This window comes from Gymnodraco acuticeps, unplaced genomic scaffold, assembly GCF_902827175.1.
Source record: "Gymnodraco acuticeps unplaced genomic scaffold, fGymAcu1.1, whole genome shotgun sequence".
In the NCBI taxonomy this organism is placed as follows: domain Eukaryota; kingdom Metazoa; phylum Chordata; class Actinopteri; order Perciformes; family Bathydraconidae; genus Gymnodraco; species Gymnodraco acuticeps.
The window spans coordinates 818,059-832,730 of NW_022990271.1; the positions used below are offsets into that span (position 1 = coordinate 818,059).

At 39.7% G+C, this 14,672-nt stretch overlaps 1 protein-coding gene across 2 annotated transcripts in view; it reads left to right on the forward strand.

Moving 5' to 3' along the window:
• Positions 1-14,672, forward strand: part of prmt3 (protein arginine methyltransferase 3) — a 75,345-nt gene that overhangs the window by 28,389 nt on the left and 32,284 nt on the right. For both annotated transcript variants that reach the window (XM_034221079.1, XM_034221078.1), the window contains exon 11: positions 8,610-8,688. In XM_034221079.1, the coding sequence (XP_034076970.1) occupies positions 8,610-8,688 (79 nt within the window). The remainder of the gene's footprint in view (positions 1-8,609; positions 8,689-14,672) is intronic.

Consider the following 14,672-nt stretch of genomic DNA (forward strand, 5'->3'; position numbering starts at 1 on the left):
AGGAACACAGGGAGCACTGCATAGCATAATGCTCTTTTGCAGCAATAATAATGGCGTCCAATTTGTCAATGTGACGTCTCTGGCTGCATCTCACTTCGGTTAAATGAAATCCTTGCGTCCCTCACTTGCATTGTTTCCCTGCGTTTAGTCCCTCCCACCAGGGAAGCATGGAGAGACGCAAGGAAACCACGAGAAGCAAGGAAATGAGTTTTAAGAGCAATGGGACGTCCTTTCCTCCGGAGCGTCACGTGAAGCGACGTCCGTTTGTGATGACGCTGCACAGCTGATCGTCTGACAGCAGCCAGATCAGTGCATGCGCTGCATCGTCCAATCAGTGAGCGATACACACTAAGGGGGCAGGGCGAGTGTCTGAGGATCTCACCGGAGGATGGTCTGGTAGTTCCTCGATCCTCGGTCCTCCGGGAAAAATAAGGCCACTGGGACGCTACTCAAGATGGCGCAGACAAATCAACTTCCGGTGATACAGAGACCGAGGAGCGAGGAAATGAAAAATAACCAAAGTGAGACGCACCCAAAGTGTCTCTTCTCACACATCTAGAAGTAATGGTTTCCAGCTCAAAAAACATACTGATCACTTTAGTTTACAGTAAGATATGTTCTCATACAGAAAACTCAGCTGATATCATTTCCGGTTATTGAAACAGATCAACAATGTTGCAAATTAGAGAAAATGCAAAAGACACTTTGGGTAAATAAACACACGTTCAAGCACAGAGTCCTTGCTTTAGACCTGGTGTAGCTAAAATCCTGATTTTTACCTCTTATGTATTACGTTTTTCAGATTTAGTCATTCATCCTCTGATAACATGGGTTTATATTTTCATGAATGTGTCGATCCCAAACAAGTCTAGAGAGAGACATTTGTGTTTTCTGTTAGTACACACCCCCCTCTGTTTTTATGCAACTCTATTCTTCCCCCTTCGCGCCTAGTCAAGTATAGTCATAAGGGCATATAGGCAGCCATTTACAACAAGCAGGGTGGTATATAAAGACCTGCAATTCAATACAATATCATCTAATGTATGTATCGAAACTACCGAACGATGTGAGTAAGTGCTCTCTGGTTTGAATAACGCTGCTACATGCAGAACCTGACGACCTGAAATATCCCTCAAACTGACATTCTTATAAAACCAAACCCATAATCCCGTACCGCTCAGTTGACATTGTTTTTGTGGCAAGAAATGGTCTCCATGTTCCCTCAAAATGATGAATTTTAATAACGGCTTGTAAATGCTTAGGCAAGTACAAAGCGCAGTACAAGTATATTAGGATTTTTATAGTGTCAATTCAAAGCTATAACTTTTTATATCGCAAAGGCACTCAAAGGCAAACGTTGTTCTTTTTTTCTGCTGCTGACTGACTTTGACCTTCAAACCAAATAAGTTATATTAAGGTTCATTTCACAAAATCCAAACAGTAAATCCATGCATTTGGAAATTGTGTTTTTAAATGAAATATCAAATGATCTACTGCTGACATGTTGTTCTTGTCATTACAGCCACTAACCGTTTGTATTTCAGAAGACGTTGTGCTGAATAATTTTTGCAGCAAATGTGTGTCTTACAATATACAATTTGGGGAAGTAAAAATGTGTTTGTGTAAAATACAATTAAATATATAGAATTCATGTACAGCCTAGTGTAAATATGCTACTTTCCTAAACATTGTATTGTACATTGTATACAATAAATACATTTAGATAATTTAATTTAAATCTTCTATGGCCCATGAAAATGATCGTTCCATCTTCTAAAATCACATAATGTTCTTATCTTTTTTCTCAGATGAGCCCCTGCTTCTAATAACCTTGTAGCTATACTGCAAATGACTTTGCTACTACACTATCTTTCCCGTCTATCTTCCATTTGCATGCCTTTTAAATGGAAATGACGCTGATATTGGAACCTACACAACGTACTCTCGCCAAGCGTTAAGGCTCCAAAATCTATTACTCGGATGTATGTGACATGTTTATGCTAATATGGTGTCACCTGACCAGAGAATAGTATAGGAAAGGCTTGTTGACGTAGAGCTGCTGCCATCGGTATGCAGTGAAGCATGGCAGTACTCCCAGAAACACACACGTTCATGCATGCACACCATCACCTTTATTTTGCCTGGGCCCTGCTGGGACTGGAAGTGATGATGATCCGCAGTAATTGAGAAAGACGTATGTTTAATGCAGTAGAAGAGAGGAGGTACTGGAGGGCGGAGGAAAGTGTGAACCGCTGATGCACATTTTGTACCAAAATGCTTCTTGGTACCCATAATTGACAGTCACTCAGTGTCCCATTGGTTGATGGACACGAACATCTGCAAATCGTAGCACACCAATGCTTTTTCACTGAGACAGGGAAAAACTGAATTGCATTTGTGTAAAGATAAGGGGAAAGGACATCTCTTTAGAAAGCTCGATTTCTAGACATAAGAAACACAGCTGTAAAACTGTTTTGCAGTTTTTATCTTTTTGTGTGTTTGTGTATATGTAGATGTGTGTAGTAGCCGACTCGTGAATGTGTTTTATATGCTAATTGTGTTAATGTGCATAAGCTGCTCCAGCCTATTCTCATTAGGTTTTCATTAGTCTCTTTTATGGAAATGCACAGTGACTGCAGAGCATGGCCCGCACCAGCCAGTACTGCGAAGCGACGCTGGTTTCTCAAACTAACACTTCGGCCCGTCTTTGTCACTGAGCCCGTAGGCAGACATATTGATTGGGGGAAATCAAAGACATCAGTCTGGCGTTTAGATTTAATCCTGTTTTCCCAACACAAAATAAATTAAGATAAAGTGAAGGGAGATAAAAGAGAAAGTTAGGCAGCTCTTTCTTTTTGATGAAGTTTTCACCTGAAAGTTTGCAAGAACGTGGATCTATCACCTTTGATTTGCTGCTATTGACCAACCCACTGTTTGTGTTAAAGAGAGGTACAACGACATAGGCCCTAACCCTTTAAGGAGCAGCGTGTAATTATTAGTTGCACCTAGCTATGAAGCAAAACAGAGACACTTATGACCTGTTTAGCCAAGAAAATAAGCTGGAAGCAAGAGGAACATGCTAGCATAGCTTGCCTTCCAACAAATACAACAATGTTATACATGTTTTATGTGTGTATTTTAAATACATACTCATATGGAATATCATGGTAACAACAGTTGGATCCAGTGACTGTACAAAGCATATCACAAGATCTTTACTCAACCTTAGTTTTTACTCTAAACAACCTGACTTTTTGTATATTAGTGTTTTTTTCTCTTTGGCATAGGCTAGTTAGTTATCTACTTTACTTGCTAGGCTAAGCTCAAAATGTTGATATCATTGTTTTGAACACAATAAATTGGAGCTGCAACAATAAGTCAATCAACAGAGAAATAGTTGCCAACTATTTTAATAATGGATTTCTTTTCCGGCCGAAAATATTTGGATTTGTACAAAAAAAACAAGACATTTGAGACATGAGCTTGGAATTTGAGAAAGCGAAGTGGACATTATTCCCTTTTTGTTGACCAAACCTTTGATCTAGTGAAATAGTTTGCATATTAAATAATCTTACATTTTAGCCAATATTTTCAATCACTTTTAGCCTTTGAAACATTCTACAGAGTTGCTGAAATTTCACAGGTCGATCTGATTAAATAAGATGGTATGACTGATCGTTGCACTGGCCCGGGGCCTTTTGCTGAATATATAGAAATTGTAGGAATATATATTAAAACTTGGAACTTTTCATTAAAACGCTGAGACACAGTTTGATGAATCTGTGAAGGATTTTACATTTGCACGCTGTGTTCCTGTAATTAATACATCAGCACTGACTGGCCTGAAGGATGCCTGTGCATCATTAAAAGTCTCCCTTTTCAATACCTTTACTTGTTATATTGTACAGTAGGTGTGACAGGCTCACTGCTGATTTGTCATTTACAAGTTGAAGTATTCGGGCAAGATCTATTCAGACTCAGACAAACGTAAGTGCTTTTGCTGTATTTCCTCCTCACGTCCAATTCTAATGGTTCAGAAGTAGGTATATGTTTCTGTGTTTTTGGTAATTAACATTGCAGATGTATAAATTAGGAGGAATGTGGTTCATGCAGCTGGGAGGACATAAAAGGCAGCAGAGGGGGGGGCAGTAATCCTGGAGCATTGTTGACGTGATAAAAGTAAGGTGTGACTCTGCTTTCGGCATCTCTCCCTCTCATATCCTCTTCCTGTCAAGAGAAGCAGCGTCCCGTGAAATTGGGATCTAAATTACGAGGCTGGTGTTCTCTTTGCAGGGGTTTTAAAAAAACGACCCGCTCGGCTGCTAAGGACATCGACCACACCAGTCAGCAACAGACGATTCGCGGACCTGACTTTAGTTCGAGACCAGTCCACTGTCGCAAAACCAAAAGAACGTTTCCCTTTATCGTCCCGCAGAGGATGAGTTGGTTATATCAGCTTCATCGCTGTCATTATCAGCTCAGGCCCGTTACAGAGATGGTGACGATTTCGGAATTTGGTTATAAATCAGAGCTGTTTCCCCGGTTGTCTGACGCTTGCTCGCAACTCCTTTCTCTAATGAAAGGTTGTCTTTATTTGAATAATAAGCCTCTTATCTCACCAAATTACTATTCTGCTGGCCACTGCGTCTTCGCTATATCACTTGTCTTGCTTTTCCTCTCTCCTCTACTTTCTCTTCATCATACACAACCCCATCCTCCACACACACATGCCCTGATTCAGTCTTTATCTCGTGTCATGGCCCTCACCTCTCCTTGCCCTTGGCCCCGGTTGACAAGAAAGTAGAGATATTGAAATCTTCAACATAACTCTTTTTTTCTTCTCATATTTGACCTGTTAATGCTGCAAATGTTATCTTTGTGTTGCGGCTTACATCTTGCTTTGATGTTTCAGTCACTCTAACATAATTGCCATTTCCCAAATATTAAACTACTAGAAATTAATTTACACTACAGTAGCAATAGTAAAACACTTTCTTATCATATTGATTGATTCAGTATTGTACAATTTTGTATCACACTTGTAAAATTGTTCCGCTATGGCCAAACCAGTTAATAATAATTATATAGTTTAAAGCAAATGTAAAACTATGTAAATGTTTGTCCTATTATTTGGATGATAACCAACATCCATTGTAAAATAATAATAAAAAAGGTTCAGACAACTTTCTGGATTGACTTTAATATGCTATAATTGGCGTAGTAAAGCATTTTTCCAGGGCAGTGGGGAATTTATAACAACGTTATTGCTACCCCACTCCCAAATAAATTGATTTAGATAATCTGGCTCATCTTTTGTCTTTTACGGTCTTCTATGATTATCTTCAAACTATTTATATATTTTTTTTAAACGATGCTGCCCTGTACCAAGATATTTGATGGTTATGTTTTCTTATTTGATAGAACCAAAGTTCTTGTAATAATAAATAACTCATTAAACAGCACCTCTTTCCTGTACGCTGTACAAATAGCAGAATGATAGAAATGGTCAGGTCATGTGTAAACTGATGATTAAGGACCAATGTGATTTATTCCTGAATGAATGAATGGCAGTATCAGATAGTCCATTAGAACTGATCCAGAAATCCATATAAAGGCATGGAAGGATTCAAAGATTTACAGTGAACAGGAGGACAAATTCATCATTGCCTGAAAATTGAAGGATGTCGTATTTTGCTTGTGCTCTTGATTTCATCGTAAAACACACATTTGAAAGCATAGAAATGTGTTTTTGTTCCTAAAGACAGTCAGTGTTGTCAAAGCTTTTACAGGACTATATGGGTCATAAGTTACAGTATAAATGTACACGTAGTAATTTTGCTCCACCTCCTTGTCCCAGATGGAGATATCCCATATGTCTGAACCCGCCCGATTGTTGTGCACATAAATACCATATTCAAGGGCTGGCGGTGACCATAGCCAATCGGTACTGTAGATCTGCTGCTTGGATTGGGGAGGAGGTTAAAAAAGCCATTTGTCAGCAGTTCCTGCCACTCAAGCCGAAGCCAACAAGATGTGGACAAAACTGAATTTCCCCATTAATGGAATAATACCATGGTTAATGTGCCATCTACTGGAGCAGAACAGAAGGTCAACCCAGGGTCAAATCTGTGGATGTTTGGTGTCAGACCTCATGGGCGCACTTCTCGATTCACAGTCACGGCTAATTCAGATTTCCACTTTAGTGATCTTGCATTCAAAAATAATTAAATTGTCCAGCGGTTCTGTAGTTTTGTCCTTGCGCATTTATTATCAAAGAAAAAAGATAATGCTATACGGACAGCTGCTTTTGCCCGTTTGTCAGTTAGGGTTGTACCCGAATATCCGAATATTCGGTCGTTGGCCCATTATTCGGTTTTCAATTTCTTTATTCGGATATTCGTTTTTTCCCGTTATTTTTTAATAAATTGAATTTATTGAAATCTCCAATATCAACGTAAGAGCTTGTGCCTCTTCGGGGGGTGCTAACACTTAACCATAAACTTTATTGTTTACTTTCTCCGTCTTTATATGTAGATGTTACTTTTCTCCGTTAATCTCCGCTCCTTTCGTCTGTCACGTTGTTTCCATAGCAACAACAACTTCCTGTCAGCAGCGCTAACTCTCCTTCAAAAATAAAAGCATGTCCATACAAAATAGGAAGCCAAGCCAAATTACACTTAAGACATATACAACTGCAACGGAAGTAACAAACACAATATCCTTTTCAATTTCAAAGAACATAAATTGGGTTATTTACATTAACAAATAACTATAAAACAGCAATACTGTAGAACAGGGGTGCCCAACCTTTTTTGAACCGAGAGCTACTTTTAAAGTTGCCAGTCTGCCGAGATCTACCAGTCCAAATAGAGAGGCGTAGCCATTACTGACAGCCTACTACCAGGTAAATACACACTTCTACTTGTATAAAACTGACCTTTGTACGATTAATACTTCATAAAATACTGCAGATCCTTTATCTTACCTCTTTCTAATCTGCACACATACAAGTATTTAACTGAAGTTACACAACAGTGTTGTTGATACAGAGTTGGAGTTTATTCACACGTCACTACAGTGGGTAATGTTTTCAAGAAACATTGAACAGTGCTGCCACATATGACACAGGACAAAAAGAAAAGACTCTGAACCCTTTCTTTGCCATTATATAAAAATAGTGTTGCTACAAAAGTATAAATGAGGCTTACTAATAAGACAACTCAGATCTGAAGCTACACAGGAATCTGCTGCCAAGGTGCAATAAAAAAGACAACATTAATAGAATCAAACCTTTTTTTGTTGCATTTTAGTCGAGTATCAAAATAAATGCCTTTTAAAATAGGAAGCAAGCAACACTAGTTTCTTAACCTGAATTGATGATAGACTATAATCAATTTAAGTTTGCATTCTTATACCATTTTGTACAATAATTATAATGAATAAGTTCAAACAAACTAAAACTCACAGCTGATTAATAACGGTATCTAACTTGAGTTTTTATTATATCAAAAACCTGTTGAAATGCTGCTGTTATTTTTACTGTCCCCCAAAAGTGCGTCGCAGCCTTCATGGAAGCTTCTTTCACAACTTCGCCGTCTTTGAAAGACTTCATGTGTTTCTCAAGAACGTGACTGACACGATACGATGCTCTGGTAGCAGCCTTGCTCTTGTTGTTGGGCCTGGTGAAAATGGACTGCTGTGCATTTAGCTGTGCTCTCAGGCCCCTCCCCTTTTGGAGCGTAGGGCAGAATTAGGAGGGAATTCCGTCTCGTAGCGTTTGTGCACTGTTTTGAAATGCCGCTCCTAAGTGACCCTTCTTCGATAAAGCCACGCTCGCATTGCAGATGAGACAGATGGACTTTGAATTGGAATAGATACACAAATAATGATCCTCCCACTCGGAGTGAAAATTATATATTTTGGGCTTATTTTGCTTCTGCCATAATTGCGGTCTTGTGTGTGTGCGGACTGTCACTCCTGTTGACACGGACAACGTCAGCTAACTCACGCCGGCCAATCACAAAGCTTTGATGCGTTCAAGTGCATTATTCTGGCACAGGAAGATTATGTTACAGGACATTAACGATAAAACAGAATATTGTTGTTCTATTTTTAGACACATCTCGCGATCGACTGGGAATCTCCCCGCGATCGACCGGTCGATCGCGATCGACTGGTTGGGCACCCCTGCTGTAGAATAACAAAATGAATGCTGAATAAACCAAAATACATGTGTTGAAGCGCGCGCCGAATATTCGCTGCTGATTACTACCGAATGTGTGGGCGGTGGTGGCGAAGTCCATAGGTACTTGGCTTGGCAACTGGAAGGTCACCAGTTCAAGTCCCGGCAAGACCAAGTGCTACCGAGGTGTCCCTGAGCATGGCACCGTTCCCTACACTGCATCCTAGTGCACTTGACACTAGGATGGGTCAAATGGAGAGAAACCATTTCATTACATAGTACCTGTACTGTGTAATGACAATAAAAGTGTAAAAAAACAAAAAAGAATATCCGGAGCCCGAAAAATGGTATTCAGGACAGCCTTATTGTCAGTGCACATGTTCCAGAAGATACCTTGGTGATAATGCTTATTTTCCTCTCTTTGCAGGGTTACTTCTTGCTGTTTGAGTCCATGTTGGATTCTGTGCTGTACGCCAGAGACGCCTACCTCGCTGACGATGGCTCAGGTAGGTCACATCTTCCCAAGATAAAAAAAAAAAAGGTAGCATAAAAGTTTGCCACTGTAGAGTTGGATATTTCTCTTTTTTTCTTCAGGCATTGTCTTTTAATTACTCTATACTTAAGTCTATGAATTAGTGATGAAACACTGTTTTCTACACAACTAAATCAAAGAGCACCATGAAGACATAACATAATGTGAACCAACAACATTGTAACCAATAAAGAATAATATTTCACATGGCTCGCAATTGCTGAATTGAAATGGAGAAGGTACTATACTGTTGAAAACATGTTACATGTTGTGAAAAGAGTAAACTAAGGTTAACAACAACATTTCCACTAAAGTAACTGCTTTTGTTTCAATTAGCGGCTGATAGAGAATTAACGTCAGACCTGCCACTTTAAGTACCTCCATTTCAGTGAGTTTCCCTCTCCTTGCCTTATGTTACAAGCGGCAGGCTGGCACAACCAAATGGAGCACAACTCTTGAAAGTATATGGTGTGATCTGTCAGCAGGAGAAACTTCTTATGCTAGCCCACTATGGTTTTTGGATATATTGTGTGTTCATTTGTTCATGTCAGTACAAGCAGCATATATACAAATACTTCTCTTCCAAATATACAAACCAGTTGACACATAAGCAAGAAGCCTATGACAGAATGGAAGATTTGACTATAAAACTGCAGCTTCAGTTGCAGGATTCAGATGTTTAGTCAGAGAAATACTCTCTGAGGAGGTGGGGACATATACAGCTGAGGGGGAGGCTCAACATCTCACCTCAGCACACAGCTGTTTTCAAAGACAACATGTCTCACGTTTGGCTGGACTAAAGAATGTGTGCTTGCACTTTTGCCTCAATAGCAGCTTGGCATAAGCACAGTGATGTTGCTTTGATCCTCATATGCTTCTTGGAATTCTATTGTGAACCTGTTTACATTTTTGGATGTACAGTAACAATTATTTTTAAATAACTTTAATTTAAACATTCAAGATTCAAAGATTTTATTTTCATATGCACGAAAGCTACTGTGTTTGAAAACATAACCTTGAGGGCGTTCTTACAAGTATAACTATTTGGACAACAGTTTGACACGTACAGTATGCACATACTTTTTGTCATTAGGGATTTGCCTTGTGTCTCCTGGGTCATCCCATCCCTGCCCCTGACCAGATTTAATGGCTTGTGCCGAATGTGACACAACTACGGAACGGTTCCACCACAATGCCTTTAGTGGCTCCTTGGAACACCAGGGATAGGTCAAGCATACACACACACACACACACACACACACACACACACACACACACACACACACACACACACACACACACACACACACACACACACACACACACACACACACACACACACACACACACACACACACACACACACACACCACACACGCGCACAGATTGACAGCCAGAATGACCCCACATATAGAGACAGATCTGTTTGCGAGGGAGTTTGGACATGCAAACCAGAGTCAGGCAGAAAGTGATAGGTCAGAGGACACCATATGGTTCGTCATAAGCCTTTAACCCTGATGCTCCCAGAACAGGCTGATCCCTGTGTATTTTGTGTCACTCAAAACCAGGAAAATGTGCCTAGCAGAACCATCTACTTAAGATAATAAGAGCTTTGATATGGGAGCATTAAGTCAAAAAGGGAACACTTTGTTAAGCTTATCAGCATTTCCCATGCCTAATTCAGCATGCATGGTGCTAAGCATAAAAAACGAGTGGATGCTGCTCCATGTTGTTGTTCAAGTAAACATTGCCAAGGCAGTATTTATGTGCCAATCTGCAGACTGCACCTTAATGCATTAATCCAAACAATGTGATATCTTTTTAAATGATTAAATTATACTCTTTTTACAATAATTGTGTTACATTAGATTTATTAACCTCCATCCATTAGCTTTTTTTCAGATTTTTGAGTGTGTGTGCTCATGGCCCTGCAGCAGTGCCGCTGTATGTGTGTTTAAGCTACATTAGAAGAGAGGTACGGCGGCTCGCTCATTCTCCCCACTACATTAACCTCCCCTTCATCCTTAAATGTGTCCCTGCCTGCCTGGCACAGCACAGCGTCCAGGGAAAAGGGATCTGTTTTGTCCCGTTCTCCCCCCCCCCCCTCCCACACCGTCTTTCCCTCCTTCAGAGCCAACCAATGGGGGGGGGTGGAGAGAGCAAGTGAAAGGGGAGGGGGGCATGACAAACGGGCTGTGGGCAGCGAGTCGAGAAGGACGCAGATGTCAAAGCCATGAATCTGGGGACGCCCATGTACCCCCCCACCCTCCTTCTTCCTCTTAGTCTTTCTCCCTCTCCATCCACACCACAGCACCCCATCCATCGCCTATTCGTCTCTCCATCTCCATTTCTTTTCACTATGAGTCTCAGACGGGCCTGTCTTGATTCTGCCAAATCAGCATCTCTCCGTCCTCCTCTCACCCGGCCCTCGTAATTACTCAGTCGGTCCAGTAATCAGAGTAAAATGAAGTGACAAATCTGCTGTTTGCATCCGTAGGTGTGTAAAAAATATGTGTGTGCAGTCATTAGGTAGGGTGACACTCACAGGGTCACACACAGGCTTCAGCTAAAAATGAGAGGCCATGAGTTGCCCATCACCGAGCTGTCACCATCCATTCACACATTTTATGGTCCAACATGTCGAAGGTTATGTGAGACTGAGCCCTAACACACATGCCAGGTAAAATAAAAAAAATCTCATTTGAAGGCTTATGTTTTTTAAAAGTGTAAAAACAATGCCCGTAAAACAGTTTGTAGTTTGCTCCTTTTATTGGTATTCATACAAAGGTTGGGGCAACCTTGGTTTCACAGCCTTTACAATGTGTTCAAATTCTCTGGAGGATTATGTGTCTCCACTATCCATCTCTTTCTCCTTTTCTTCTCGCTGTCTAACAATTTGTGACTTTTTTTTTTTTAAACTTCTGTATGAATGCATTTTGTGAACCCTATCTTTGTCAGGTGGAAAAAGCGTAAAAACACTTATCAAATGTATGTGCTTTTCTGATATCCATAACATATTTAAGCCAAAATGTGGGTAATAAAAATACAGAAACTCATCATTGCTATCAAAACCAAAGTGTTAAGCGTAAATATATGTACAGCATTTGTGAGAGAACTGATAAGCTTGCTAGCTGAAGCTAGACTTAGCATCTGCCACGCTAATAATTGAAGCACATAAAAGTGTCCAACTAGAAAGGAATATAATAAAGGGTGTATGCACTCCAACTAAGCCCCTATTCAAATGACAGAGATGTCTGTTTACATCCCAAACTGCTATCCTGCTGACTTCCGTTTCTTCATGCCTGCTTCTAAGCTTCATTGCTGCTGCTTGCTAAATGTACTGCTAACATTTGACTATTTCTAACGTTTCATACCTTAATTGTTGCCCCCTTTCTTATACTGCAAACTGTTTTGTGTTTTAGTATATAGTCTAATATCACTACAGCTAACTGCTTGCTTAGTATCAACTATTGCAATTGCTAATTGCTATTGTTAATAATTGTTAATGATTATTTTTGAGATGTTATAGTATACCAATATTTTGACCTTCTGAATATTGTTTTGAGGGTGGATATCAATTATTAGTGCTTTAAGGAAAGGCCATTAAATGTTATATCATTATAAATGATATAACATATCATATTTGTAGAAAGGCAGGAAATTGAATTAAATCTGAAACATGTTTAATTTTGGAGGACCCCCTGTTTCGTGTCTCCCCCCCACTTCTCAAACCAAAGTTACACCCTTGGATTTTAAACAAAGTCACGTGACCACAACAATATTGGAAAAAATATATATTTATATTTATTTTAGGATCTTAAAATCAGACCTGTTTTTTAAATGAAATCTGACGGCAGGCAGGCAGCTCTGTTCACCTAATGATAAATGTGCCACACCTAATCGCCAGCCATTCAGCCACTGCTCCCTCTATACAAATCAAACTGTAGACGGTGTGAAAGCGCCTATTGTTTTAAATAATGGTCGGAATGTGAGCCTTCTCATTTACCGTGGGACAGCAGAGAACTCTAAACAAAAATGTTCAATCAATCTTATCTTATCTTAATAATATCTTCATATTAATAATAATAATAAATCATACAGTATGTGTCCGAAAGGGAGCAGGAGGAAGCAAACACCAAAAAAATATTACAACAAATATACTGCATATTAAAGCAAACTATTATAAAGGTAAAAGTATGAGCATAACAAATAAAGAAGTGTAAACATTTACATTATTATTATGATTATTTAATATACAAAGACTGTATATTATTGAATTACAAGATTAGATATACTTTATTCGATCTAAAATATTGATGTTTTTTCGTTATACTGTAGTAGCCTGTGAAAACCATAACAAATATGTAGTCCTGTGTCTTGGATCCTCTATCCTGAGTTCTGGATTAAGTCGTGGACTTCGGGTCGTGGCTGAACCTGTCTCTGCGGTCCTGCCTTGGGTCTCGTCATGCTGCTTCTCTGATGGCTTCCACAGGATTGTAGCTGACATCCTCGTGGATTCATCTTCTTATTACAGACACATGCATTTCCTAACATTCGGTCTATATGCTGTAAAATGTATTATCTCTTCGATTTACACACGGCATTTATTGCACGTCTGTCCGTCCTGGGAGAGGGATCCCTCCTCTGTTGCTCTCCCTGAGGTTTCTCCCATTTTTCCCCCTCAAACTGTGGGTTTTTCTCTGGAAGTTTTTCCTTGTACGATGTGAGGGTCTAAGGATAGGTGTCGTTTTTCTCATACTGATATTCTGAACAATCTGTGCTGTTGTATTTGCTGTAAAGTGTCTCTACTGTAGGCTATTTTTATTATATGTACAGCACTTTGGCTCGACCAAAAATCGTTTATACATGTGCTATATAAATAAAACTTGAATATGTGTTCAAATGCTCTTCACCAAAACACAACTGAAGTACTGAAAGTCCATGAAAGTTGTCTTTCTGTATTTGTGAATGAAGCGCCATATCATGGTTAAATCCTGAAATTGAAAATCTGGCAACGCCCTCTTGGAAAATAGTGGGAGGGTTTAACATTCCCAGCCGCTGGGATCCGTTGGGTCTTTGGCAGGAAGCTGTTGGCTGGAGTCTTTTCTAGAGTGCTACATCTGTATCAGTAAGAGTTTGTTGCGTTTTGTACACATACATCCTTATCAGGCTTCGGAGAATGTAGGTTGCGTCTTTCTCATGATGCAAAAGGCCAGCTATATTGGCCATCAGCTATGCTCTCCTTATCTCTAACTGGGACACATTTTTACATTACATTTACATTTTTCTTCGCTGTGGGACTTCATAAAGGATTTCTGATATGTTAAAATATGAAGTTTTTCAGACATCCTCATGAGCATATTCTAAACTCTAGTTTAGGCCTAAGGCCTCTGGGTTGGCTAATGTTACTTCACAGTGGGGATACCAATGGCTTCAAGCATCTCAGCTCTGGCTTAATCACCAAGCATATTACCCAAAGGAATGTGCTCAGATGTGAAAACACAATGAAAAGGACATTAAGTCTCATGTTTAATGCTCATTTAAAACATAATGTTTCTCAAATAGACAGTGCAATGTAATATGAGGAGTGAGTAATCACTGCCTATGCCCTGTCATCAAAGCTTTGAAAAACAAAGGTAGAAAAACAGTTCCTCAGTGACTGACCGACATCTTTCATCTTTTAAGAAAAATGTTGTTTCTGAGGCTGCAGGATCAAAAGCTTGTTTGACCAACATCCAGCCAGGGTGATTTCCAGCGGCAGTCATTTCTCTAAAGTGATAGAAACACTCTCCGCTGTAAAACAATGTGTCTAACAGGACTGGCCACTGGCACAAGCTTCTAAACCTTTAAGATCCTTTTCAGCAACAACTCAGAATCTTTTCCATCCAGGTAATGAATTAGCATTAGGCCACATTCAAATCATTTTTCATTGTGTTTTTCCCTTCTTTGTTTACCTCC